This window comes from Danio rerio, chromosome 4 (assembly GCF_049306965.1).
Source record: "Danio rerio strain Tuebingen ecotype United States chromosome 4, GRCz12tu, whole genome shotgun sequence".
NCBI lineage: Eukaryota > Metazoa > Chordata > Actinopteri > Cypriniformes > Danionidae > Danio > Danio rerio.
This window is the reverse complement of record NC_133179.1, coordinates 32421692-32448250: the sequence shown is the minus strand read 5'-3', so window position 1 is coordinate 32448250 and position 26559 is coordinate 32421692. Positions and strand designations below refer to the sequence as shown.

At 35.6% G+C, this 26559-nt stretch overlaps 2 protein-coding genes across 3 annotated transcripts in view; one reads left to right on the top strand and one right to left on the bottom strand.

The window, feature by feature from the left end:
• Positions 1-26559, bottom strand: part of LOC137490091 (uncharacterized) — a 392659-nt gene that overhangs the window by 36542 nt on the left and 329558 nt on the right. The window lies entirely within an intron of this gene.
• On the top strand, positions 12081-21944 carry LOC137490844 (uncharacterized). 2 transcript variants are annotated; one of them, XM_068219806.2, is made up of 3 exons: positions 12081-12127; positions 12563-12712; positions 18259-21944. In XM_068219806.2, exons 2-3 carry the CDS (start codon positions 12628-12630, stop codon positions 19137-19139), a joined length of 966 nt encoding a protein of 321 aa, XP_068075907.1. In that variant the 5' UTR covers positions 12081-12127; positions 12563-12627; the 3' UTR covers positions 19140-21944. The 2 variants fall into 2 exon arrangements, with proteins under 2 accessions (XP_068075907.1, XP_073804003.1); XM_073947902.1 differs by having other exon boundaries at positions 12081-12297; positions 18259-20362.

Sequence of the window (26559 nt, the reverse complement as noted above, 5' to 3'; positions counted from 1 at the left end):
CTTAGAGATAAGCCTGCTGTAAAAGTGCCGCAAACATCCTGAAAAAATAAAACCAAAGTTTCTCTGAGATTATGTGTCATGTAATCTTTTTAAAATATATTTCTTAAAATAAAAGTATCGAAAAAAGTATCGTTCAGAATCGAAAACTTTGGAACGATACCTAGCCCGAGTCAAGTGATGCGATTCCGCAGGTCAGAGTTCACCAAGCCTGTACTTTGCAACGCAGTGAACTGGGAAACTTGACGCAAATACTTGGTTTGCAGTCTGGCGCATTCGCGTACGTATGAATGGAAGTCTATGGGGAGAAAAGTCCAGTGTGACCACGGCTTAAGTGCAAGTAAATAGTTTCTTTTCAGTGTGGCTCATCATGTGTAAATTAAAGGACAATGATCGGCTGAAACTCTTCCCACACTGAGTGCATGTGAATGGTTTCCCTCCAGTGTGGATCCTCATGTGTTTAATAAAGTTTGATGATTGGCTGAAACTCTTCCCACACTGAGTGCATGTGAAATGATTTTTGTCTCTCCTTTTCAAAATACCATGAGTCTGTAAATGAGTTTTTTCCTCAATTTTGACATGATGTTCTTCCTCTTTACTCCCCTCATTCAATTAGGTCTGAAATAAATAAATAAAATAAAAAAACACATTAGTTTTCATTAAGTCTTAAAAACTCTTAAAAGCTGAAAAGTGAAAAGACACTGGAAACATTGGCTACACACACTGTAATTTTGATGCACAATAAATGTAAAATAAATAAAATATTTTGTTCGGTCCATTAAAATATTCAATTCATCTTTATTTATCTAAGGCTTTTATAACGTAAATTGTGTCAAAGCCTCTTAACATAGAAGTTATAGTAAATTGAAACTGTGTCAGTCCAGTTTTAAGAGTTTCTTACATAATTGATCATAAAAGTCATTTTGGTCATATTGATAAGACACAGATTTGAAAGCTGTAAATGACCTATTTTATTTGATTTACTCATCAGTTCTGGAGTCACAGCTGAACAAACAGCTGAATATTTACCTCGCAGACATAAGACATACCTGTACAGCATCTGCATAAAGGCTGGAATGTGCACCTTTCCCTTTTGTGTGCTGTTGGGTCATTTTCATCCATTCTTGCATGATATTAAGGCTTTATTTGCCCAAAACTTTCTAGGTGTTTCAGGAAACAGACTGATATTTGTGACATCTTATATTGTCATATTCTGGGAAAATGCTTTGAAATAAATAAAATAAATAAAAAACGCAATACACTCAGGGCAAATTTACTCCTTTTTTATTTATATTCATGGCTGTTTTTTTCTCCATTGGCCCCTGTTATAACATTTGTTTTTTTATTGCAAATCCATGACAGCATATAATCATGCATTTATGATTGTTGGTGTTTTCTGTGACAACAGTCAACATTGTTTAATCGGTCTCCACCCATGGGACGACAGAAAGGAAATAGGTGAGAGTATAAAGGAAGAGGAGAAGAGTTAAAGAGGGCGGCATTATGTGTTGTGCGGAAGAAAGAGTGCTGTCCTGAAATCATTAGCATTTTTTTATTTAACATTCATTTGAGTTATAAGTGCTGAGGGTTTTGTGTTTCATCGTGATCATTATTATATTGTTTGTTTTGTTGTTGATATTGCTGTTTATGTGTGAAAACAGGGTACCCCCAGGATCCTCCGTACCCATTATATATATATATATATATATATATATATATATATATATATATATATATATATATATATATATACACATCAGGCCCGGCTCCAGCTTGGAACTTTTGGGTGGGCCAAGTGACATTTCAGGTGTGCCAATAAATAAATAAATAAATAAAACATATACATAGATATATACTTATACATAGATACATACATTTAAAAAATTTTAAAGGTAATAAAATAATTTTAAAAGTATTGTATTTATCTTTTTAAATGTTCCCTGTCACTTTGATAAAAGCAAACTAACTTTTATTTTAACACTATTTTTTGTACTGACGATTATATTTATCACAGTGTTTTGCAAAAAAACTCCACAAAAACATGTTGCTCTCCATGAACTATATGGGTGATTCTAGCTGCAGGTAAATTTAGCGACCATAGCCATCCTTTTTTCAGCTTTTAAAAAATTGTTACATGTTACATTATTATATTTTTGATTATTTATAAAATGCGTTAGTCAAAAACTTTAATCTTTTTTTATTATTTAATCTTCCGATTATCCAACTCCGTGCTGCTGAACTGTTTGCGTTCTTAAGAATTTTCTATTGAATGAATTAGGCTATAGGCTACGCTACGACTGCATGAAATGATATAAAAAGGGGAAGTGCGATTGGTAATCTGAGATCAGTTTATTGTACAGAGCGCATTTGTCAGTCAGCGCTTACCGTACGTTCACACCGAAAGCGGCGAGAGCGTCAAAGTAGCCGGAAGTCATTCATTTTCAATGAGAGCCGGCGGCGAAAGGCGGCGATAAGCGGCGAGGAGCAGCGCGGCGCGTCTTCACCGGCGTGAGCGTCGAGGAGAGTTGACATGAAGTCAACTTTATGGTAATAAGCTATGACGCGGTTCGGCGGCAAGCAATCAGAATGAAGACGGCCATCGCTTGATAGCAGTTCAGAAAACACAGACCTGTGAACTTTGGTTCCGACCACAGTTGTTCCCAAGGGTTTGATTATTGCGGTCGCCGGATTTCTAATTATTTACAATTTTTTTCCTACAGGAACATACATTAAATAAGTTACTGGCGAGTTACTGATGTTCATTAATGTTATATAAATGTATCTTAAAAAAGTGGGAATCTCACGCGATGTGACAGTACAGTACTGCTGCTTCAGGATATTTCAGACATATGGACACATATTGGATAAATAGAGCAAAGCCACACCACACGCAACTTGATCTTCCATTGTTGTATGAATTTGATAAGAAGAGTGCAATATTTTCACGCTAGAAACATGTTTTATGCAAGAATGTAACTGATATGCTGCAACGTCTCCTTTAAATATGAGATCAATGTAGCGAGTTTTGACGCTCTCGCCGCAGGAGCTGAAGGCAGAGAGCGTTGTCGCCAGGGCGGCCAGAGCGACCTTGGACGCTCTCGCCGCTTTCGGTGTGAACGTACAGTTATCATGCATTCACTGATTCAGAGGTAGCATATGGAAGGCGATGATTGACGCACAGCTTTATTGTAAAGAAAGTGAATGCAGACATTTTACTATCAATATATCAGAAATATGGGAAAATACTTAATGATAAAATGATAGTGGTAAAATACAGGATCATTTCGGCAGAAACGGAAGGGTTGACATGAATGAAGTATACAGGAAGTGTTTGAGGAGAAAAGGTTTTGCGAGATAACGCAAAACATCTTTGTGAGGGAACATAAAAAACTTTAAAAGGTTTCTCCAAGTAAAATGTAAGACTTTTATGACATTTTCAAGACCATTATGAATGAAATTTTAGATTCAAAAGGAGCTAAAGGCTTAGGAATTTTTCAAATGGCCAAGATGAAAAAGATTTTTATTTCCCCTATCAAAATTTTTTATGATTTAACACATTTAATAATACAATAATAAATGAATATTAAAAAATTACAATATTTTAGATATTTCTTAGCAAAAGATTTAAAATATTGTGTAAAAACAAGCAAGTTTTACTTATATCCATACACTTTTGCAAACAAACTTTTTTTTGAAAAAATAATTAAAAATTAACAAATGTTTTAAAAGTTTTAAAAACTATAATAAACTAAATCTATTGCCAACAATCTGTCCAGGTCGATGTCCTCAGCAGTAAATACATGGAGCACGATTAAACAAATGTTATTGTAAGGAAAATAATTAAACCATTATGATAAATAGAGTTAGAATAACCTTTTTGAATGAAAAGTTGAAAGTTTTATCGAGATGGATTGTTGGTAATTGTATGGGTTTTGGCCAGATTAGGTAGCCAAACATGAACAAAGGAAAATGAAGACTTGTTTAAAAAAAACGATTTAAGACCTACAACACAATATTTCAGTAAATTTAAGACTTTTTAATGCCCCAGAAACCCTGTTTAGACACAATAGCCATGGTAATTAGTTATTATAATAATGATGTAATTCTAACTCAGATACTGTCTGTGAGAACTAGAAACAACAACTAAAAACAAGTTTAATCCCAAAAAAAAAATCAATTAATAAATAAGAATTTTGATCTGAGTGACATATGCAAATGGAAAGTACTAAGCCAACACTATCACTGTAATAGCAGATAACTTCTACGAGAATACTGTAGGTCAAATATCGTCAGCCCAGTTAAACTTTTTTATTTATTGTTTTTGTTTATTTTATATAGTGTATATAAAAATATTATAAAATATTAAATTATATATATATATATATATATATATATATATATATATATATATATAATTTTAATATTTAAAACTAAATCTATGTATATTACATATTATACACACAGTGACGCAGCAGATGTGTACTAATTGCAGACGCGATCATGAGGCTGTTTTTGCGCCTAGTTTGAACTAATCAATCACAGAACATTACCTTGATAATTTTATTATAGCATATTAAAAACAAAATCTAAAATTTATAGTATAAGATTAAGTAGGGGTGTGACGAGATGCTTACTCCACGAGACAAGATAAGACGCACGGTTGGGTTCACGATAACGAGACAAGTCGAGATTTTTACACTAGTTTAAAGATATTCTTAATGATGAGACATATGAATGGAATAGTCTTTAAATATTTTGCTAATATATGAATGGAAAACAGATTTTTATTAAAAAAAAAACATAATGAAATCACAAAATGCAAAACAATTAAGGTGTTTTTTTTTTTTTTTACTTGTAATGAACTTACTTCCATTTTTTATATATATGCAATTTCCATAATTATTCCCATAATTTTATGTATGCAATAGTTTTATATTAGTTTTTATTAAATTCTATGCAACGAACATGCAAACAATGCAAAACATTTGTTAATATATAAATGGAAAGTAGCAAACTACTGATTGGCTATAGAACTTCACAGTATTTATATTGCAGATACTGATGGTCAATTTGGATTTTGTGACAGTCAATTTTTTTTTTAATGACCTGCTTACATTTATCATATTTTAAAGGCTACTTGTTTTCGATTGTACGGAACCCCGGAACGGTATTAGTGGAGGAGAAAAAAATTGGCTGAGCGAAAAAAAAAAAAAATGGGTGAAAGAAAAAAATGGGTGGGAGGAAAATATATATTTCTAAGTTTTTGCGTTCTCTCGCAAAGTTTTGTGTTCCCTCGCAAAGATGTTTTGCGTTCCCTCGCAAAGTTTTGCGTTCTCTCGCAAAGATGTTTTGCGCTCTCTCGCAAAGTTTTGCATTCCCTCGCAAAGATGTTTTGGGTTCCCTCGCAAAACTGTTTCTCCACAAACACTTCCTGTTCACTTCACTCACGTAAATCCTCCCGTTTTTGCTGAAATTCTCCCATATTTTACCATTCTACCCCACTTTCTTTACATTACTGTGCGCTGATCGTCGCCTTTCACTTTGCAACCTCTGAACCAGTGAATGCATGTATAAGCGCTGACTGACAGACGCGCTTCGTACAATAAACTGATCCCAGATCAGCGTCTGTACGCACCATTTAAAGGGACACTTCTGTTATCAAACAAGTGAGCAGCAAATGAATCTCATGTTTTGTTTAGTTTGATAACAGAAGTGTCTCTGTAAAAATGCACAGATCTATAATGGAAGCAGTCCATTACTTTAGAAACTTTGTGCTCATTTAAGAGAAAATTAGCTGTTTAAAATAAAACATGCAGGACGGAGATGTTACATATTATTAGTGTATTTGTCTGTTTAAACATACACCCGCTCCTCTGTAAATGGCGTGTACGCTGATCTGGGATCAGTTTATTGTATGGAGCGCGTCTATCAGCGCTTATACATGCATTCACTGGTAAAATACTGGAGAATTTCTGCAAAAACGGGAGGGTTTACGTGAGTGAAGTGAACAGGAAGTGTTTGTGGAGAAACAGTTTTTCGAGAGAACGCAAAACATCTTTGCGAGGGAACGCAAAACATCTTTGCGAGGGAACGCAAAACTTTGCGAGAGAACGCAAAAACTTAGAAATATATATTTTCCTCCCACCCATTTTTTTCTTTCACCCATTTTTATTTTTTTTCACCCAGCCAATTTTTTTCTCCTCCACTACGTCCCTTCAGGGGTTCCGTACGATTGTCTGCATTTACACAGCAAAAGGCGCAATGACCAGGGGAAAAAAAAAAAAAAAGAGTAAGCGCTGACTAAAAGCTGATAATAAAAGAGTGTTTTTTTTCCATTCCTGTATTTATTCTGTTTGCATCGTTTCATTTTTTTTTTTCTTTTTGACAAGTTGTTTTCCTATAGTTTATGACAGAAACGCTGTCATTTTGGCTATATTCTTTTTATCTAGGCCTTTTTAAACCAGCAGGCACCTTAATGTAATGCCCATGGCTTGATTTGTTCATGTGATGTATGCAACAGTATTATTTTATACTGGTTTCGTGGTGAATGTTGTGCTCTTTTTCTCTCGAGAACAGGCTTAAATACTTGTGCTACATGACAATATAAAAGCATTTTTTAGTTCTTGTGTGGAATTTGGTCACTTGAACCATGAAAATCAAACGTTTCCCATACAGCATAAACGTGTTTGGTAATGATGAAGGCGGGTGTGTTGAGTCTCCAGCAGTTCAGTATGTGTGTGCCCTTAGAGATGTGTGTAGGTCCAGAGAATATAGTGTCAAACTGCTGTGTGGACTGTCCAGTGGCAAAATGCGGCTAGAAGTCCTACACGATGGTAATAGATTAATTACGCCGTTTACATATCTTCGCTGCACTTCATTAATGCATTTAGGAGAACTAGGCAGCACACTCAGGGCTCCAAGATTTAATTAAGTATTCTTATTATTAAAATATATCTGAATAAGGATCAAATGACTGAGTTGGTCGTTGAGAATGAATGTTGAGAAAATCTTCACTCTCCTCTTTAACAAACGCCATCTTTATAACAGTGTGGAGATCGGTCGCTTCAGCAGAGTTTTTCTCTGTGTTTGGAAACTTTATCATGTTGAAAATGAACAAAACAATAAAAATGTTTTGTTTAAAATGAATAAAACAATGAACAGAAACAAAATAACTTCTCTTCAACACTTGCTTCAACAGTTTCTTTATATGAGAGTCATTAACAAAAAGAAATCATGTAAGTCTAATCAAGAAACAATAGTCACAAATGAGCTGATTAAAACTAGTACTCCGTTTCTTATATATAGCTGTGTATACTTAGAATGGAATGATATTACGATATTTAATAAATTAAACCTTCATTAAAACACTTAGCGTAGACTAACCATGTTCCGTACACTTTTCGCTATTCAGCGCACTCAAACGACCACTCCTCCGTCATTGAAAGCCAGATAAGCATGCTTGTGTGTTCATTCTCTGGGGGAATACCTATTGCACAATACAAATCTTGATTGATGTCTTTTGGACCAGTAGTTTTTGAGAAAATATGGGATAAGTACTGCCTTGGCATGTGTACGGAAGATGATAGGTATTAACGGTGTTCCGTACACAACTAAAAGTGTTCCGTACAGGGCGCATAACTTTAATTTACTGGCAAAAATGGGCATTGTTTGAAGTCTTATTGAAATCTTATATCAGAATATACTATTATTGTGTTTAACTTGAAGTTAATGATATATTAAATAACTCTTTTATGAAAGTTTTAAATGAAATAGCTTCAAAATCATTTACTTTTTATATCATGTTTATTTTATTACAGCATGACAATTTAAAATATTAAAACAATAAATTCATGCACATTGAAGCTAACTTGACTGACCTTTTATGAATATAAACATCATTACTGCAAAAGGAGGATCCAAACAGCGTTTGCAGCCTGTCTCTCAGGCGGAGAGTTGCGACATGAGGTATTTACCCACAATTGATGTTTAAACATCCCCATTTCAAAACATTTATTTAACAAAAGATAATTTATTTAACAGTTTGTGATAACATAATATTCACTTCATAAAGACTGGAATACTGTGTGATGCATAAATTAAATGCAAAAGCATATTGTCAGGGCTTTAAATGTCTCCCCTCCCAGGCGACACTCGCACTTTAAGCTTGCCCACTTTCTATTTTCAAGCGCATTAGGTGAACATAGCAAACTTACTGATTTTACTCGGAAACATATAGTAGAAATGTCTCTGTTGTGGTTGGGGCTGAAAGAGTGAGAATTAAAGATTACACAGATATATAGCTTGCCTACGACCCATAAGTATTTATTCGGAGATTAACGTTAAAAGGTCATCTGTACGGAACATCGTTGTGTACGGAATATGGTTAGTCTACCTTACAGACTTTTCTGTTGCTTTATTCAAACAATAGCCCTTATTACTGTGAGTAAATTAGTACTACGTTGTATAAAGAGTTCAAATAATATTGTCAATAGCAGGTACATAATTTAGTATCGGGTGAAAACCTGAAATCGCTTTATATTCATGTAAAAGCTTCACAAACCTTTCTCCAGTTGAATCACAGCCCAGGAGCAGCGCAGCCTTATGACGTCAAATGTCACGCCAAAATAAAAGTCTTTTTGTATTTTTTTTATTGCCACTTACTGTTGCAGTCATGATACATTTCTCCCTCATTTTCCATTTCCCACATTTGCAGACACATTCAGTATTTGGAGTGGATCAAAAACCTTTACTCTAAACATTTGTAAGACAATTAATAAAAAAAAAAAACATTTTTAATCCACTAAGACTAATTGTTTAAAGCAGAAAATCCCAACATTCTAAAGGGTATAACAAATAATCTGATGGGTGTTTTGAACTGAAACACTACAGACACATTCTGGAGACACAAATTTATATTAAATCCTAAAAAGGGGGTAAAGTAGGTGTCCTTTAGGTAAAAAGTATGCATTACTACAATATGTCACTAGCTGGGTCAATATCACTAGCCTTTGATGTCCCACAAGATTGAATCAGTCCTATATGAACATAATGTGAATAATGAAACTCTGATGTTTTCGTATAATTGTTAAACCTTTACACAAATGCAGGTAGAATTATAAGTGTTTTGAAATATGTTTTTGTAAATTTTTGCCTTATTCGTTAATTGAATGGATGTGATTCTGCCATGTCCCACACACTGCTCAGACAACTTCAGTGAGTCTAAAAAGTAGGTAAATTAAATCAAATTAAAAAGATTTGTAAATATTCTTAATGTCTTTAACGAGTTGTTTGAATTTTTTTTAAAATTTTAATAACTTTTATTTTGTTTATTTCATTAATCATTTTGCATGTTTCCTTAAAATCAACTTTGTCATGATGTGGTAAACGCCCCTTTAAGAAACCCTTTGATGTACTCATTGGCATCCTCATGCCCATTTTGCTTTTCCTCAGAGGTTAAAACATCAGATGTGCACACATTAAGTATCTGCACTTATGTTTCCTATTTTTTTCTCATATTTAGTTTGAAACTGAATGTTGTCAAACTTGTCATGTAAACCCTGTCAGAGCGAAATATTAATTATTATTAAAAAAAAATCAGAGATTAAAATATAGCTCATAATCTGTGTACAAAGAGCTTAAATAGGGAAACTCTAGTGATGTGACGTTGTGCGCCGAGGCTTTGAGGTATGTTTAAAAAAAAAACAATACATCTCGCAGTAAAGTAGTGTACCGGAGCTTGCTTTGTTTTGGCATCATCATGTGATCAGTGACGTCCGAAGCTTCATTTTCGCCTATACCCATGTGACTGCTACGAATTTTGATTCAAAGGTTTAAACACCCTCATGGGTTAGTAAAGTGTATAGCAAGAGATTAGGCGTCGATTACTTGCATTTCTGCTATTTCAAAGCACTGCACCGGTCCCACACACCAATAATTAATTTAAAACACTGTTCATTTAAAACAGTAATTTATAGTAAAAAAGTTTTGAACCATACTAAAGTGTATTAGTATATATTTTTTTACAACTATCTTTAAAGAAAACCCCTACATATCACAGTATAGTGTTAAATGGAGGCCAGCTGGCGAGTGCAGCCCAAAAGCATCAATTACATAGCCTCCTCCAAGAGCATTTGCCTACCATGCAGGAATCGCTAGTTCGATCCCCGCTTGGAATGAGTGGGTGGGTGAAAGACTAGTCGGAATACGATAAATGTAAATAGTTTTGAATATTTTGGATTTTACTACAGTCATCGGTGGTGTAATGTAAATACCTTATGTGTAAAAACATAAACAGTAAACAGTAATTGAGTAATTTGTTTATATTACTGTTGTTGTATTACTACATGAATGAGTTGGTCAGTTGTGAACATTTTACATTATTGCAACACAGTTCTTTCCCACACTTTAAACAGAAGAGGTCCTCATCGAGCTCTGATTTAGAAAGTTTCGAGTAACGAACCTTTTTCCGATACAATTGGGTCGAGCACTTCACTGGTTCAGAAAGCTTCATTTCACCATTACTAGGAAACACTTTGAACATATGCATTGTTTTTGACACTTTATTTATTCAATTCTTTATTTAATATTGTATTGTTAATTAGTAAATGTTTTATGTTATAACACTTACACACCCACCCACCCACACACACACACACACACACACACACACACACACACACACTGCGCCAGTAGATGCAATTCATGAGTAGACAAGACAAACCTTTTGGCAAAATCTGTCTCAGTCTATATTAAGGATATCCTTTTAAAGTCCATATAATAGAACTCATTGACTGCTTGAAATAAAACTACAACCATAAGTATTTGTACATTTATGTGAACATCTGTAATTATTTACCTTATTAAAAAAAAAAAAAAAACAGTATTATTAAGGTGTTAAACTTGAGTTGCTTCCAACATTCCCTTCACTCCTCCAATATATATATATATATATATATATATATATATATATATATATATATATATATATATATATATATATATATATATATATATATAATTTTTTTTTTTTTTTTTTTTAATTTACATTCATTAGCAAATGTCATTTGAAGGACAATAATTGTTTATTTTCCCATTATTTTGCATTTTGAATAAACCTAATTGATAACAGAAGAGGTGGCAAAGTGGCTCAGTTGTTTGCAGTATTAGTGAAAACAGAAGTTGAATTCTTGAAAACGTTTACAATCCTTTTACTTGAACCCTTTAATATTTGTTGTTGTACCTGTTGTTTTCAAATGTTCCTCCATATTTAGTTCACTAAATAAAGCCTTTGTCCACCGTCATGCCAATGTCCACCCCGTCATCTTCCTTTCTAAAGTCATGTTCAAATTTTATGAAAATGAACAAATTGTTTATAACCTCAGCAAAACATCTTGAGTGATTTTTTGATAAACCAATAAGGGCCAGTTAATATTGTTTGTAAGTTTGATAAAATGTTTTAGATCTTGGGTTTTATTTTGAAAAGAATGTGCATATTTTATTTGTAAATCAATGTTTTGTGTCAGGTTTCATTATTATAAATAGACTTTTTTTTTCATAATCTATAAAGTTGGGTTGGTAAAAGGACACATGACCTTTCTGAAAATATACATTTAATAATCCCACTGAAATGAAGATATACTTATACTACTTTGAATTTGTCCTTGACAGGGCTGACACAATTTGAGGTTTGTTCGCTGTTTTAGCTTGCAGATTATTTGTAAAAAGTGCAGGAGCTTGACCAACATTCATTTCTTACAGCCTAAGGTCTAAGTAATATAACAACTATGTGGTGAAATTAAAATCTTAAACTTTTTTTTATTTTAAAGTCTCAACGGCACTTTATAGTGATAATGACCTTAAAACGTTTTTCAAAGTTGTCTTAAAATGTTTATATTAAAGTTTTGATGAACTTCAAAAACTGAATATCTGTGTCTGTGTGTGTGTGTGTGTGTGAGAGAGAGAGAGAGAGAGAGAGAGAGAGCAAGTGTAAAGTTGAAAACGAGGGAGAAATGTATCAATAAGTCATGACTGCAACAGTAAGTGGCAAAAAAGCTAAACAAAATAAAAGACTTTTATTTTGCCGTGGCGTATGACGTCATAAGGCTGCGCCGCTCTTGCGCTAGATACAAAGGTTTGTGTTTTAAAACGTTTACATAAATAAGAAGCAATTGATTAAAGTTTCAGGTTTTCATTCGATGCTAAATTATGTACCTGCTGTTGACAATATTTTGACCTTTTATACAACGAAGTACTATTTACTCACAGTAATGAGGGCTATTGTTTGAATAAAGCAACAGAGATGTGAGTAATAAGTGTTTGACTGAAGGTTTAATTTATTAAATAGCGTAATGTCATTCCATTCTAAGTAAACATCACTATATAAGACATGGAGTACTAGTTTTGAACAGCTCATGTCTCTTGCTCTGACTTACCTGATTTCTTTTTGTTAATGACTCAAATATAAAGAAACTGTTGAAGCAAGTGTTTAAAAGAAGTTATTTTGTTTCTGTTCATTGTTTTATTTATTTTAACAGAACATTTTTATTGTTTTATTAATTTTATACAGGATAAAGTGTCCAAACACAGAGAAAAACTCCTGCTGAAGCGACTGATCTCCACACTGTTATAAAGATGGCGTTTATTAAAGAGGAGAGTGAAGATGTGAAGATTGAAGAAACATTTACAGTCAAACAGGAAGATCTGCAAGAACAAACAGGTTGGTTTTCATACTCAAAGACCAACTCAGTCATTTGATCCTCATTCAGATATATTTTAATAATAAGAATACTAAATTAAATCCATCTTTCAGCCCTGAGTGTGCTGCCTAGTTCTCCTAAATGCACATAAGCACTCATTGAAAGACAGGAATGAGTTCATTTCTTGTTACTTGTTCTCATTTATTTTGTCATTCTTTTATGTATTATTAGTCTTCCATTTTCTCTACCTTCTTAAGTTTATTGCTCTTCTTGATCTCCTTCTGATTGTAAAGTGTCCTTGAACACTGGCGCTATATAAAACAAATAAAAACAATAAATTAAAAATAAATGTTTAACTAAGCTGACGATATTTGATCTACAGTATTCTCATAGAAGATATCTGCTATTACAGTGTTGGCTTAGTACTTCCAATTTGCATATGTCATGTTGATCACATTTACCTTTTTTTCATCAACTTCTTTATGGGTTTAAACTTGTTTCTAGTACTTGTTTCTAGTTCTCACAGATAGTATCCGAGTTAGAACTACATTATTATAATAACTAATTACCAGGGCTATTGTGTTTAAACAGGGTTTCTGCGGGGTCTTAAAATGTCTTAAATTAACTGAAATATTTTGTTGTAGGTCTTAAATCTTATTTTTAACAAGTCTTCATTTTCTTTTGTTCATGTTTTGTTACCCAAACTGGCCAAAACCCATACAATCACCAACAATACATCTCAATAAAACTTTCAACTTTTTAATTAAAAAAGGACATTTTTGACTCTATTTATCATAATGGTATGGACTGCTTAAGACATCGACCTGGGGTCTGTTCTTTGTAGCTCGCTTAAATGATCTAAGATTATTTGACAGATCCTGAATCTTTTAATCTTGATAACTGATCTCTCGCTAATTTGGTTCTTCAAACAAGTTTGTGAATCAGATTAAAATGCCTGGATGAACTGACCTGAGATCGCTGCTTGTGTTGTGAAGGACAGATCTATCGATCCTCGAAATCATGATCAGCAATGCAACGATTGGCTGATTGCACAGCAGCGTAATGACATCATCTGAATCAAATCACCGTCATATTAAATGTCAAAACATGTTTATGACTGCATAAATGTATTATTGGTTCTAACTTTATATACATAGTTAAAAAATATTTACTATTTTTCCAAGTGTATATAACTACTACTGTAAGAAAATATCAGAATTCGGTACATGCTTTCTGTATCATCTTAGCTTGAACTGACCCGATCTAATCCTGTTTATATGAATTGAACCTGCTCCCGATCAGGTTTGAGCTACCAGAACTGTTGCCATGACAACAACTCTCCGATCACTTTTGAAGAACGAAATGATCCTGGATCATGTCAAATCGTCAATAAACAAATCCAGCTAACTGAGTAATTCACCTACGAAGAACGGACCCCTGGACAGATTGTTATGCATATATTTATTTTATTATAGTTTGAAATTTTTTTAAAACATTTGTTAATTTGTTTTTTATTTTAAAGAAAGTTTATTTTGGAAAAAAGTGTGTGAATACAAGTAGAGCTCTCTTGTTTTTACACAATATTTAAGATCTTTTGCTAAGAAATATCTAAAATATTTCAATATCATTTTTATTATTGTATTATTAAATATTTTATATTGAAATATTTTTTGATAGGACAAATAAAAATCTTTTTCATCTGGGCCATTTAAAAAATTCCTTAGTCTAAAATTTCATTCATAATGGTCTTAAAAATGTCTTAAAATGAACTTGGTGACAACTGTAGAAACCCTGATTTAAAGTATGTCAGAAATCGTGGATGACCTTGATTTTAAATATGCTGAATGAAATGGACTAAAATAATTAATTATTTTAAACATTGTACAGTATTCTAAACTATATGATGTTGCTGTGGGACGACGTGAGACAAAACAAATTATAGTGGAACAATAACGTTTAGCAGTGCACTAACTACAACTACAACTGGCCAACAAACTAGTCTAAAAATGACTTTTGCTTCTTAAGAAATGGATTACAGCATGCTGATGATATTTGAGTGTACATTTGAGTGTAAAGTTCGTCAGTATTGACCATATTCTTCACGTACCAGCAGGCGCCGCCATTGGAATCTTTTTGCTTTTTAAAGAATAAATATTTAGATCCTAAAAACAGTGTTATGCTGCTTAGGCATATAAATAAAAAAGCCGAGGTTTGAAAAACTGCCAATATTTTCTGCTGTACCATTCCTACGGTTTATGGATGTTTTTTTTTTTTACATTTTTGTTTTAGGTTTTTCAGGACAACTGTATCTCCAGCAGAAAAGATATTAAAATTTGCCGTTTTAAATTGTTGTAAAGAAATCTGTGTTTCTGAAACAAATGAAGACAGCAGAAGTCAATGATTCATTAGAATTATTCAGCCTGACATGTTTACTGCCCCAAAATATTGTAAAAGTTTCTCAAATGAAAATATATTGTGTTCAAAGTGGGAAAAGTTTAAGTTTTTAACCCAGACATTTATAAGTATATATTTTAGAGCAGTAATCACAGTACAGTGAAAGCGTGATATTTTCATTCAAGCTTATCATACCGTCAGAATCTCATACTGGCCCATGCCTAATGCTGCTTGATGTTGCAAAGTCATATTTTCTAATTTTATTATTTTTCCTTGTATGTATAGTCATGAACACACTTGTTTGTAGAGCAAGTAGTGTGACCGTTTTCTGCTGTTTATTATTCTTGGCAATTTCTCCAATAGGCAAATTAAGTTCTAAAATAATAGCATATGAGATCAGGGCCCCGTTTCAAAAAGGAGGTTAAGTGAAAACTCAAAGTATTTTAACCCTGAAATGAGGGAAACTCTGGGTTTTCTGTTTCAAAATGGCAGGTTTGTCAAACTGGAGATAGCAGGGCAAGTTAAGCCTGTTTCTGAAAGAGAGGTAACTTTAACTCAGAGTCAGTTACCATTGTAATTCCAGTTTGAGCATTAAAAAAGATTTGTTATAAAAGATTTTATGATGATGAAAATGTGTGTGAATGGACAAACCAGTAGGCTGAGCACACTGTAAAACTTCTAAAATGTTGTTTTGGTCATTCAAAATGCCTTTACCGTTTTAGTATTAATGCTATTATATTATTAATGACCTCCAGAGCGTTTATAGTGCAACCCGTCACTGGGAAAAACCCACACACACACATACACTATGGAAAATTTAGCTTACCCAATTCACCTATACAGAGTGTCTTTGATCTTGTGGAGGAAACCGGAGCACCCAGAGAAAACTGCTTACATTCTTTTTTTTTTTTGCTGTTTTTTTTTTTTTTTTCCTTTTTTGATTTTACGGATAAATATCGGTAGCTGTGGTTGCCAGTAATCTACTGTTTTTAACATTCATAAATTCAGTTTACAGAATATTTCTATTAAAAACACATTCTTGAAGGCGCGCAGCTGTCGTGCAGTGAGGGGTTTGCGTCTTTAATAAACTACGGCAGTTTGCGTTCACTGAACAGTAAGAATGATTAATAAATCCATATGAAACAGTCATGTCTCGCTTTCAGTTTCGGGCTTTGGCGCGTTTTGCACTCACACACAAGCATACTGCGCCAAAGCCCAAGTGAACCGCGCTCAGGCACACCTCTTCCAACCGGGCCAGGGCCGGCCAAGTGAACTGTGCTTGAGCCTGATTCAGCGCACTCACACTTCTCAAACGATCCAGGAAACGGGCCTGGGCACGGAACGGATGGCATAGTGTGAGTAGGCCCATAGATCAGTCCTGCATACTTTCCTTGTAAGTTCAGACTTCGCAATTTTGATATGGAAAACAGACTCCCGAGGACAAGTCGTGTAAATCTTCAAAGGATAGAGTGTATTTTATAACCTTATTTACACCATCCTGTATATGTACATTGTATACCTTAACAATAAAATGAAAACATAATTTAAGGAACTGCTATTTTCATTTTGATATTAACAACTTAACGGACAGCAGAAATGTTGAGGCGTGCAACATGAGTGTCGTCTTCACTGTATGCATATTTATAACAAAACGGAGCCTGTAACATTACTGTCTCCTTTCAGTCTCATTGAAAATACAAAACATACCCTCTCTTTTGCTGAATATCAGTTTTAATAATCAACAATGGCCATTATAAAAGTATAATGTACAATAGGTTTATACATTATAGAAAATAAAGGGAAGCAATCAGTCATTATATAGAATGTACGTGGTTACATTAATTATTAACTTATTGTAGTGGCCTCACTTAGGCTGGCTGCTTAGTTATCCAGTCAGTTAACATGAAAATCTTACAAAGAATTACAGATGACGTTTGCAGATCCTTCCTTTTCCCATTCTTTATTTCTTTTTACTTGTAAAAAGTGTGAAACACAAATAAATAGCTTTTACATTCACATAACTCTTGCACAGTATGCGTTATCATTTAGCAGCCACGTCAACTCAATAAATTCTGCTGACATTAACAATCAATTATACAAACTAATAACATTCTTTGACAGAAAACCCATTGTATTTATGTAATCATACAAAAAAACACAGGGTATTGCCCTCTTTAAACTACACTGTTGGCACAGTTTGCTTGTCGGAAGAAGCTGCTGAATAACTGCCATGCCACATGTCTTTGCCGAACTACAATGAAACCAAAACTTAAGACAATAACTTCTGCTACTGACATCAACCACTAGATGTCACCTTAACTCCATAGAAACATATCTATTATGAAAAGCATACATTGCCATCCAGCCAATACTATCAACCAAGTTTACGGTTTTCTGAGACCATAACACTTATCTTTGCGCTCAGCCATAAAACACGTTACCTGAGAACAAGTAATAGATTCGAAAAAGCGAGGTCAGGGAATATGTGGTAAGATATAGACCACAAGATGAATTAAATATCATGTTTAACAAATATAGTGAGATTAGATCCAGCGGTGGATCCTTGATGAACAGTTCGACGAGCACAGCTCTCATCTGGGTAGATATGCTGCAGCGCATGCCAGAGGGTGTGTGTGTGGTCATGTGATGTACTTTTCACAGTTTTAATGTAGACTGAGAGCTGTTCAGAAACGCTAGTGTGGACATGGATCGTTTTAATTATAAAACACAGTTTTAAAACTAAAACGTAGTAGTATAAACGGGGCCCAAATCTCTTTCTTCCGCACACCACATAATGCTGCCCTCTTTAACTCCTCCTCTTCCTTTTTAACTCTCACCCATTTCCCTTTTGCTGTCTCATGGGTGAAGACCGACTAAACAATGTTGACTGTCATCACAGAAAACACCAACAATCACAAATGCATGATTATATGCTGTCATGGATTTGCAATCAAAAAAATGTTGTTAAAATAGAGGCCAATGGAGAAAAAACAGCCATGAATGAAACGAAAAGGGAGTAACTTTGACCAGAGTGTGTGTGATCTGATTGATTTTACATTTTAATGTGTATCAAAATTATAGTGTGTGTAGCCAATGTTTCCAGTGTCTTTTTACTTTTCAGGTCTTAATGAGAGTTTTTAAGACTTAATGTTTTTTATTATTAATATTTCAGACCTAACTGAAGAGAATGAGGGGAGTAAAGAGGAGGAACATCATGTCAAAATTGAGGAAAAAACTCATTTACAGACTGATGATATTTTGAAAAGGGGAGACAACAATCATTTCCCCTGCACTCAGTGTGAAAAGAGTTTTAGAAAAAAAGGCTATCTTAATCTACACATGAGGAGCCACATTGGAGAGAAATCATACACATGCACTCAGTGTGGGAAGAGTTTCATCCGCCCATCATCCCTTAAACTACACATGAGGATCCACACTGGAGAGAAACCATTCGCATGCACTCAGTGTGGAAAGAGTTTCAACCAACTATCATCCCTTAATCAACACATAAGGATCCACACTGGAGAGAAACCATTCACATGCACTCAGTGTGGGAAGAGTTTCAGATGCTCATCACACCTTAGTGAACACATGAAGATGCACACTGGAGAGAAACCATTCACATGCACTCAGTGTGGGAAGAGTTTCAGCTTCTCATCACACCTTAAGGAACACATGAGGATCCACACTGGAGAGAAACCATACACATGCACTCAGTGTGGGAAGAGTTTTTACTGCTCAACACACCTTAATCAACACATGAGGGTCCACACTGGAGAGAAACCATACAAATGCACCCAGTGTGGGAAGAGTTTCAGCCAATTATCACACCTTAATAACCACACGAGGCTCCACACTGGAGAGAAACCATTTTCATGCACTCAGTGTGGGAAGAGTTTTTACTGCTCATCACACCTTAATGAACACATGAGGGTCCACACTGGAGAGAAACCATTTACATGCATTCAGTGTGGTAAGAGTTTCACCCAAACATCATCCCTTAATGTACACAAGAGGATTCACACTAGACAGAAACCATTCACTTGCTCTTAAGCTGCGCTCACACTGGACTTTTATCCCCATAGACTTCCATTTGTGCGCGCGAGAATGCATCAGACCGGAAACGCAAGTTCGTGTGTCAAGTTTTGCAGTTAATTGCCTTGCAAAGTTCAAGCTTGGTGAACTCTGACCTGTGAAAACGCATCACTTGACTGTGTGAGACTAATCGTAGATCTAAACATGACCTCTCTGGACAGAAATGAAAAATATAGACCAATCACACACTTTTTTAATGTCTAATTATGTTTAATCCCACTCCTTTTTGCTGCGTAGTACAACAGAATTTTGCATGCTCGAACTCTAGTGTGACCGCAGCTTCGGTGTGGGATGAGTTTCAGCAACTCCTCAGTAGTAATGGGAAGTTTGTATCATTTTACTGACTCGGATCAGTGAGTCTAGTTCATCGAGATAAACAAATCTTTTTTCGAGTCATTTCGTTCATTTGGCTTAATTTGCCAAATTATTATTAAAATGTTACAAATTGCATATAAACACATCTACAACTAGCCCAAAGGGTTGATCACACAACAAACAAGTCATAAATATAATACTGTGAAGGAGAAAACAATAATTCAATGTTAATCTACTATTTCGTCTTTCAAAGTATTTTTGTCTCTGCTCAGCTCACCTCTTTATGTCCTCAAATCAGTTGCATATGATCTAAACCAATGTACACAGTCTGAGCCGAAAGGAGCCATGATTAGTTCACCTTTCGAGTCTTCTGGTTCTTGAGTTGTTCGTTCACGTGACGGCATGAAGAGAGACATGACTCGAAAAATGAACGGATCAATCTCTTTCCGGCTCTAATTGCATACGATAGGTTCTGTCTTTTATGTGATGAATGACCCAGACCGAGGACTCAATAAATGAACGGATCAATTCTCTTTCTGGCTCTAAATGCATATTATTGGCGAGGCTTTAGTCTTTCATGTGGTGAACGAACGACTCAAACCCAATAGAGGACTAAAAAATGACCTAAAGTTCTGCCGCACTACACAACGTGCGCATGCGTGAATGACTGAATCACTTAGTTCATTCGAGTCATTCGTTCTTTTGTCACATAACATGAAGGAAAGCATAAGAGATGAGTTATTTAATGAATCAAATGGTCTTTGTGAACCATTTTGTAACATATGATGCTGCCGGCATTAGAAACTTAAACACTGTTTAATAGTATTATAAATAATAAAAAATAAAACCACATAAGCAGAAAAAAATAACAATAACTGACAATAGGACAGACCTCTTTATTTCTAAGAAAATGCTTTTTAGGTACACGTTGTTTGATGATTTTATGAAAAGTTTAAAATATGATCCATGATGCAACAAAAATTGCATCAACAAAAAAAGTGCATTTTCCAAACAACAACGTAATTCGTGGCTGAACTATCATAGTACGATTCATCGTTTGGGAAAATAACTATGTAGTGACGAGTGTTTCCCAAAACCCATAGTTTCGCTGTCGCAGATCCATTGCTTCATAAAACGCCCACAATGATGCTCTAAACTGGGTGGAGTAACTACTTCTTTAGAGAAGAAATCTTTAATTTCTTTGTGCAGATTATATTGTTTTACACGCACACACATTTAAGATAAAATCCAATATTAGTTTTGGTAAAAACATGCACTCGCTTTCCATATTAACTGAAATATATGTAAATGTCACATATAGGGCCTGTGTTTCCTTTACAAATATTATTTACATATTCTATTCTAAAACACATCAATTACAAAAGCTAACACATATTCTAATATAATAAATAAATAAATAATGAGGCTATTTATTATAAAATGAATTGTAATATTTATTATTAGAAATGAAAAACATCATACTTTAATAATAATATTAATAATAATGGTGATGATGATGATTATTATTATTATTAAATAAGATATTGTTTATTTAAAAATTTTTTGAAAAGTCTACTTTTTCAATTTGACACTTGTAAACCACTGCAGAAAGTTCTAACCAGCAGGCCCATGACATATACAGTACAGATACTATAAATTAAAAGAATTAAGGTATGCTTTTTGATTTCACAAGCTTTGGAGACGTAACATAAACGCCGCTTTTAAATAGGTCACCTATAACTTTCACCATGAAGCTGTGTTCAAAAAGACATCAATGTTTTCAAAGTGCACTGCGAAGGGAGCACAATTGTAAACATGAAGATGGCAAAAACTGAACTGTAAAATAGTTTGAAAGCAAATTACACCTCAGAGAGATGACTTTAATGCTTTTTATTTTTAATAATCCCAACTTTAAATGTTAGAATGTTCTAAATGAAAAGGGCATAGGGGGATAGAACACAGCCAGGAACTACGTTTCTAACCACAGCTCCAGAGGTATAGTTGCGAGTGCTCAAGTTTCCGACGCAGTTTGCGAATGTTTATTGGAGCGACAGATTTGGGAAACGATAAATCAACAAACTTTGTTTGTAACGACAGAACTTGCGACCTTAGTTGGCTAACAATGGTTTTGGTAAACACACCCCAGATTGGAGTGTGTTGTAAATCCTGATTGGATGCCTGCATTACACATAAATGGGTATATAAAGGTTGTTGTGCTAGCTACCCCAGGACGCTGTGGCTACTCAGGAGTCCTCATGTCAAGACCTGCCATCTCATTGACTCTTTAACCTTATGGTTTTGTTTGCATTACTTGTATCATGTAGTTAAAGTGTTGTTGTGATTATGTCCTAAGTTGTTTATCTTCATTATTATCCCTAGACATTTGTTGGTTGCTTTGATTGATTGTTCTATGAGTTACATTTTATAATAAATAATTTGCATTAAGGCTATTTTGTTGGCTCCTCTTTTATGCTGTGACTCAAACAAGCGGGTCATAACGCTTTGTAAAATGTGTCCGGTTGTATCCACGATCTTGTCCTTTCAGTCTTGACCATAAGTGAGAGTAGGAACCTAGACTGAGCAGTAAATTTGAAATACTGCCTTTTGTCTCAGCTCCTTTACCAGAACTGACAATCACATCAACTGCATTACTGCCGCCACTGTACTGATCCATCTTTTTATATCACATTCCATTCCTCATGAAAAAAAAAAAAAAAAACGCAGATACTTGAACTCCATTTGGGGTAAAGAGACTCCTCCAAACTGGACATGGCCACCTTTTTCTAGTCAAGCACCATGGTTTCTGACTTAGTGGTGCTGTTTCTTTCCCTGCCATGTCACACTCAGCTGCGAACCATCCCACTGCATGCTGAAGGTCCATGTCCTATGAAGCCAAAAGGACAACGTTATCAGAAAATGGCAGAGTCCTAGTCTATATCCTACAATTCTTTCAGTAAAAATTATTATATTTTTGAGATCAGTTTTAAAAATAACACATGTACAAAATAAAATGAATAAATAGATGGATGGATAGACATTGTAGTGGTGTAAGGGGAAGTAGGATGGCTTGTTCAACCATAAACCAAAATAGAGCTCTCTCAGGAGGGATGGACCAGTGTGCAAGATGTCTCAGACTAAAGGCGGAATAATGAAATAAATGCTCAGGAAGCCCAAACCTTTTTTATCAACTGGCTGTTGGGATGTACTCCTATGCAACCAAGGGTGCTTATTGTTCCAAAGAAATTAACTGGCTAAATTATCTAACTGTTAAAAAGTTTTTAAAGAAATATTTACAGGGATATACTGAAGTAGAGAAGTAACTTTAGGAAGTCAGTTCATTTTGAGTATGATACTTTGTTATTTTGAGTACCTATTTTGGTTCTTAATTCTGGTGCTTGTGCAAGATGTGTAGACAACTGTCTCAAATTAATTTTAGCTCATATTACTAGATCTTAGAATCACAACTGAGAAACCGCAAAAGCAGAGATTTGGCTTATCTTTAACTGCTTAGGATCAATTTGCACCAGATCAGCAAGAGACAACATTTGTTTGAGTTTTCTTCGCGAACTGGCCTTGATGAAAAACGGCGTTCCTAATTGATCGGTGACTCCGCTTCAGTGAAGTTGTTGAGGTTCACTCGCTTGTGAGTGGAAGTTATCCTGGATTACCAGAATGTTTGCAAGTCGGTTTGCAAAAGTTTTTTTTTTTGACCAAATTACCATCCTTGAGGCGATGGTGGAGCTGATGAAGGTGATGGCTGTGACCATCCCTGAGGCGGTGGTGGAGCTGATGAAGCTGATGGCTGTTGGTATGGTGGGGAAAAAAAACATCCTGGCGGCAATGGTGGAGCTGATGGTGGATATGGTGGAAAAGTACAATATGTATGTTCTTGCCAGGAAGGCCACCTAGGAAGGTGCTGAGCCCCAGGCCAGAAAAAAATGTGTGCCAGATGGACATGCTCCTCCTTGCCCAGTGTCTGTGTGTGAAATGGAAGCCGCTGCAGTTCCAGTTCTCGAATATTTTTGTTGGTGAACTGCCCCACCCTCCCGATTTTCAGGCTCATGAAACTCGATTGGAACATGTCCATGTTCAACAGGTGCAGATGGGGACACCTTAGGCATCAGCAGTGGCTCATTCGCCAAACCCACCTGCTGGGGAAGCTCTACTCCTTGAAGAAGTGTGTCCCATTCAGTTCTTTTTTTGTCTGTCCAGAAGCCTGGGAAAGAAAAAAACAAACATTAAGTTTGAAGAGAGCACAACTACTCTTTATGCAAGTGAGCAGAATGGTTAAGTATATACTACATAACAATGAAAAAACTATATTTAAAACATAAACGTCAGGAAATAACTTAAAGAAATAAATATAAAGATAAGTAGTTTGCAGTGTGATTTAAGAGACAGAAAAGAAAAGCTGGCTTCAGATCCCAGATGAGCCATCTGTTATACATTACTGTTAATGATGTTCATAATTCTGTTAAATCTAAATTTGCAATCTCACAACTGACCAGTAACAATCAGAAATCAAGAGGTGTTTAATACTACAGCAATAAGGTACTGTAAGCAGTTCTGTGTAAAGTTGTTGTGAAAAAACCTGGCACATTGGCACATTTATTGCAACCAATATAAAAATTCATTTGGAAATGTTAATTCAGTATTTGCTTCTGAAGAGCAATCGTTGATAGTTATATTCTACTCAAATGATTGTAAGAAGCCCGACTTACCAAGATGACACTGTAGTGGTGTTGACTTTAACTAGCACCAAGTTGGTCTAGTCCAGGATCTCTCTGCAGTCCTCAAGCAGTTGCTTAATGTGACTGTACGTCATCACCAATTGCCTAAGGTATGGGTAAGATTTTGCCCTTCTGGTCTTTGGGCCTGTTTCTTGCTTCCCTGAACTCCTTCAAATGCTTCAGCTTCACACATTCTGAAACCCTGTTGACATTAGGTCTCTGGGCAGCCTGGCCGTGAATCATGAACAGTCTGTGGATATAAATATGCTTTGAATAAAATATGTATGATCTGTATTTAATGTCTCATTATAGTTTTTTTAGACATATAGATTAAATTTTTACATAGGCAGCATTAAAAGACTAATGTCAAATGTTACAATTTAATTTGCCTCTCAGCTGCTTTTTGACCAGGGGCTGAGCCACTGCGCTTCTGTGAAGCTCTCCAAGGACCTTCCAAGACCTTTTTCTTGCTTTAAGCAAATACTTAGAGGGGGACTGGTCAATGGCATCCAAACATGAATACAACCGCAAGATCTCTGCTATCTCGTTGGTAGAGTCGATAAACCAGTGATAGTGCAGTTGAGGCTGACGAGATACAGTACCCCTCCAAGTTGTCTACCGCATCACATCCAGAAATATGGCGGCAAATCAATGCCAATATGAATTGAGCGCAGCGGTGATGTTTGCGCACGAGGAGAAGTGAACCGTGAGCAGATTACAGGTCTACACGCGAGAAAACTACAGCTCGCGAACGCACAGGGGATCTTCACGCGCGTGCTCAACTGATCCAGCGCGAGAAAAAAAGTCCCGCGCGCGCACATCATCATCTGTGCGCACTATGTACGCTCTCGCGAGCGAGGTCATGCCTACAGCGCGCGTGCAATCAGTTCTCTCTGCTCGCGCGAAACATTTTGGATTTTTGTCAGTCCTAGGGCGGGACTTGGTTTACTTGTTATCTCTAACGCTATTGGCTACTCTACCTTTCCGGAAGTTAGCCGGGACTGGACGCAGGTTAAAAGATCACGCCGTTAATGATGTGCGCGCACGGGACTTTTTTTTCTCGCGCTCGATCAGTTGAGCGCGCGCGTGAAGATCCCCTGTGCGCTCGAGAGCTGTAGTTTTCTCGCGTGTAGCCCTGTAATCTGCTCACAGCTCATTTCTCCTCGCGCGCAAACATCACCGCTGCCCTCGATTAATATTGCCATTGATTTGCCGCCATACAGAAACACCCCTTAAGTCACATCTACTGTCCTGGGCTTCAAAGACAGCTACTGAAGGATCAGGATCACCAGCTGCAATGTCAGCTGCATGGCACACAGTTGTGTCAATTTCACTGTCCTCTTCAGGCTCTTCTGCAGGAATTTTAGGCATGTCATTTTTAATGTGGAATCAACTTGTCTCATCTACTGGACTGAGCCAACAAGTACTCCACTGCAATGCGCTCACCTGTAATATTTTTAACACATCTTTAACACAGGAGTGAGAGAGAGCAATAATCCAATGCTTTGTCCTGAAACATACACTTACCAGTGGGTTTTCCTGGAATAGTGAATTCTGGCATCAAAGCCCTACCAAGGACTCGTTGGCTTATGCTTTTTAAATGGGACATTAAACACACATCAAATGTCCTAATGTTTGAGGTCCCCGTCACCGACACAGCTTCTTTTTCCTGGCTCATGTTCCATCTCGAGGACCCCACTAACATGTACATTTGTGTGTGCATGGCATTGCATCTCCCATCCTAGAAATAAATAAAAAAATCAGTCAACAGTTATTTTAAACTGGGAAAACTAAAATGTTATGACTATAAATGTTATAAAACAGTAACAAAATACAGAAACAACTATGGTTGTCAATTTCATGATAACAACTTAAATCAATAAATTTAATGAAAAGAAGCAAAATCCAGTTAGTGGCCAGGGTACGACTATAATGCTGAAACAATAGCAATAGTTTACTTATTTGCTTATAAACTTAACAATGTACAGAACATATAGCAATTTAACACTAAATATTTACCAGGAATGAAGGCACACTGATGGCGGTGAAAACTCTCCAGTGAGGATGACCCCCTGCCACATCTAAGCACATTTAGTCTTTGTGTATAACTCCACATGGGGAGGGTCCTGGATGCACTCCAGGTGTTTTTGTTGTGTCTCCCAGACATGGTCCATGCTGTCAGGGTTATGATGCTGGCCATGAGCTGTGCCTCAGTAAGAGTCTGTCCTCCATGGCTACTCTTTCACTCCCCTCTTTTGGGTGCCTTAAGTTCTTTCACATCCTCCTGATCCCACTCAAATATACAGGAGGAGGAGCGTTTTGAACAAAAAGTA

Bases quoted from the DNA above. Each gene is read 5' to 3' on its own strand.
- LOC137490844 (XM_068219806.2), top strand. From the start codon at position 12,628: ATGGCGTTTATTAAAGAGGAGAGTGAAGATGTGAAGATTGAAGAAACA. The intron at 12,713-18,258 runs GTTGGTTTTCAT...TTAATATTTCAG, and splicing joins AGATCTGCAAGAACAAACAG to ACCTAACTGAAGAGAATGAG.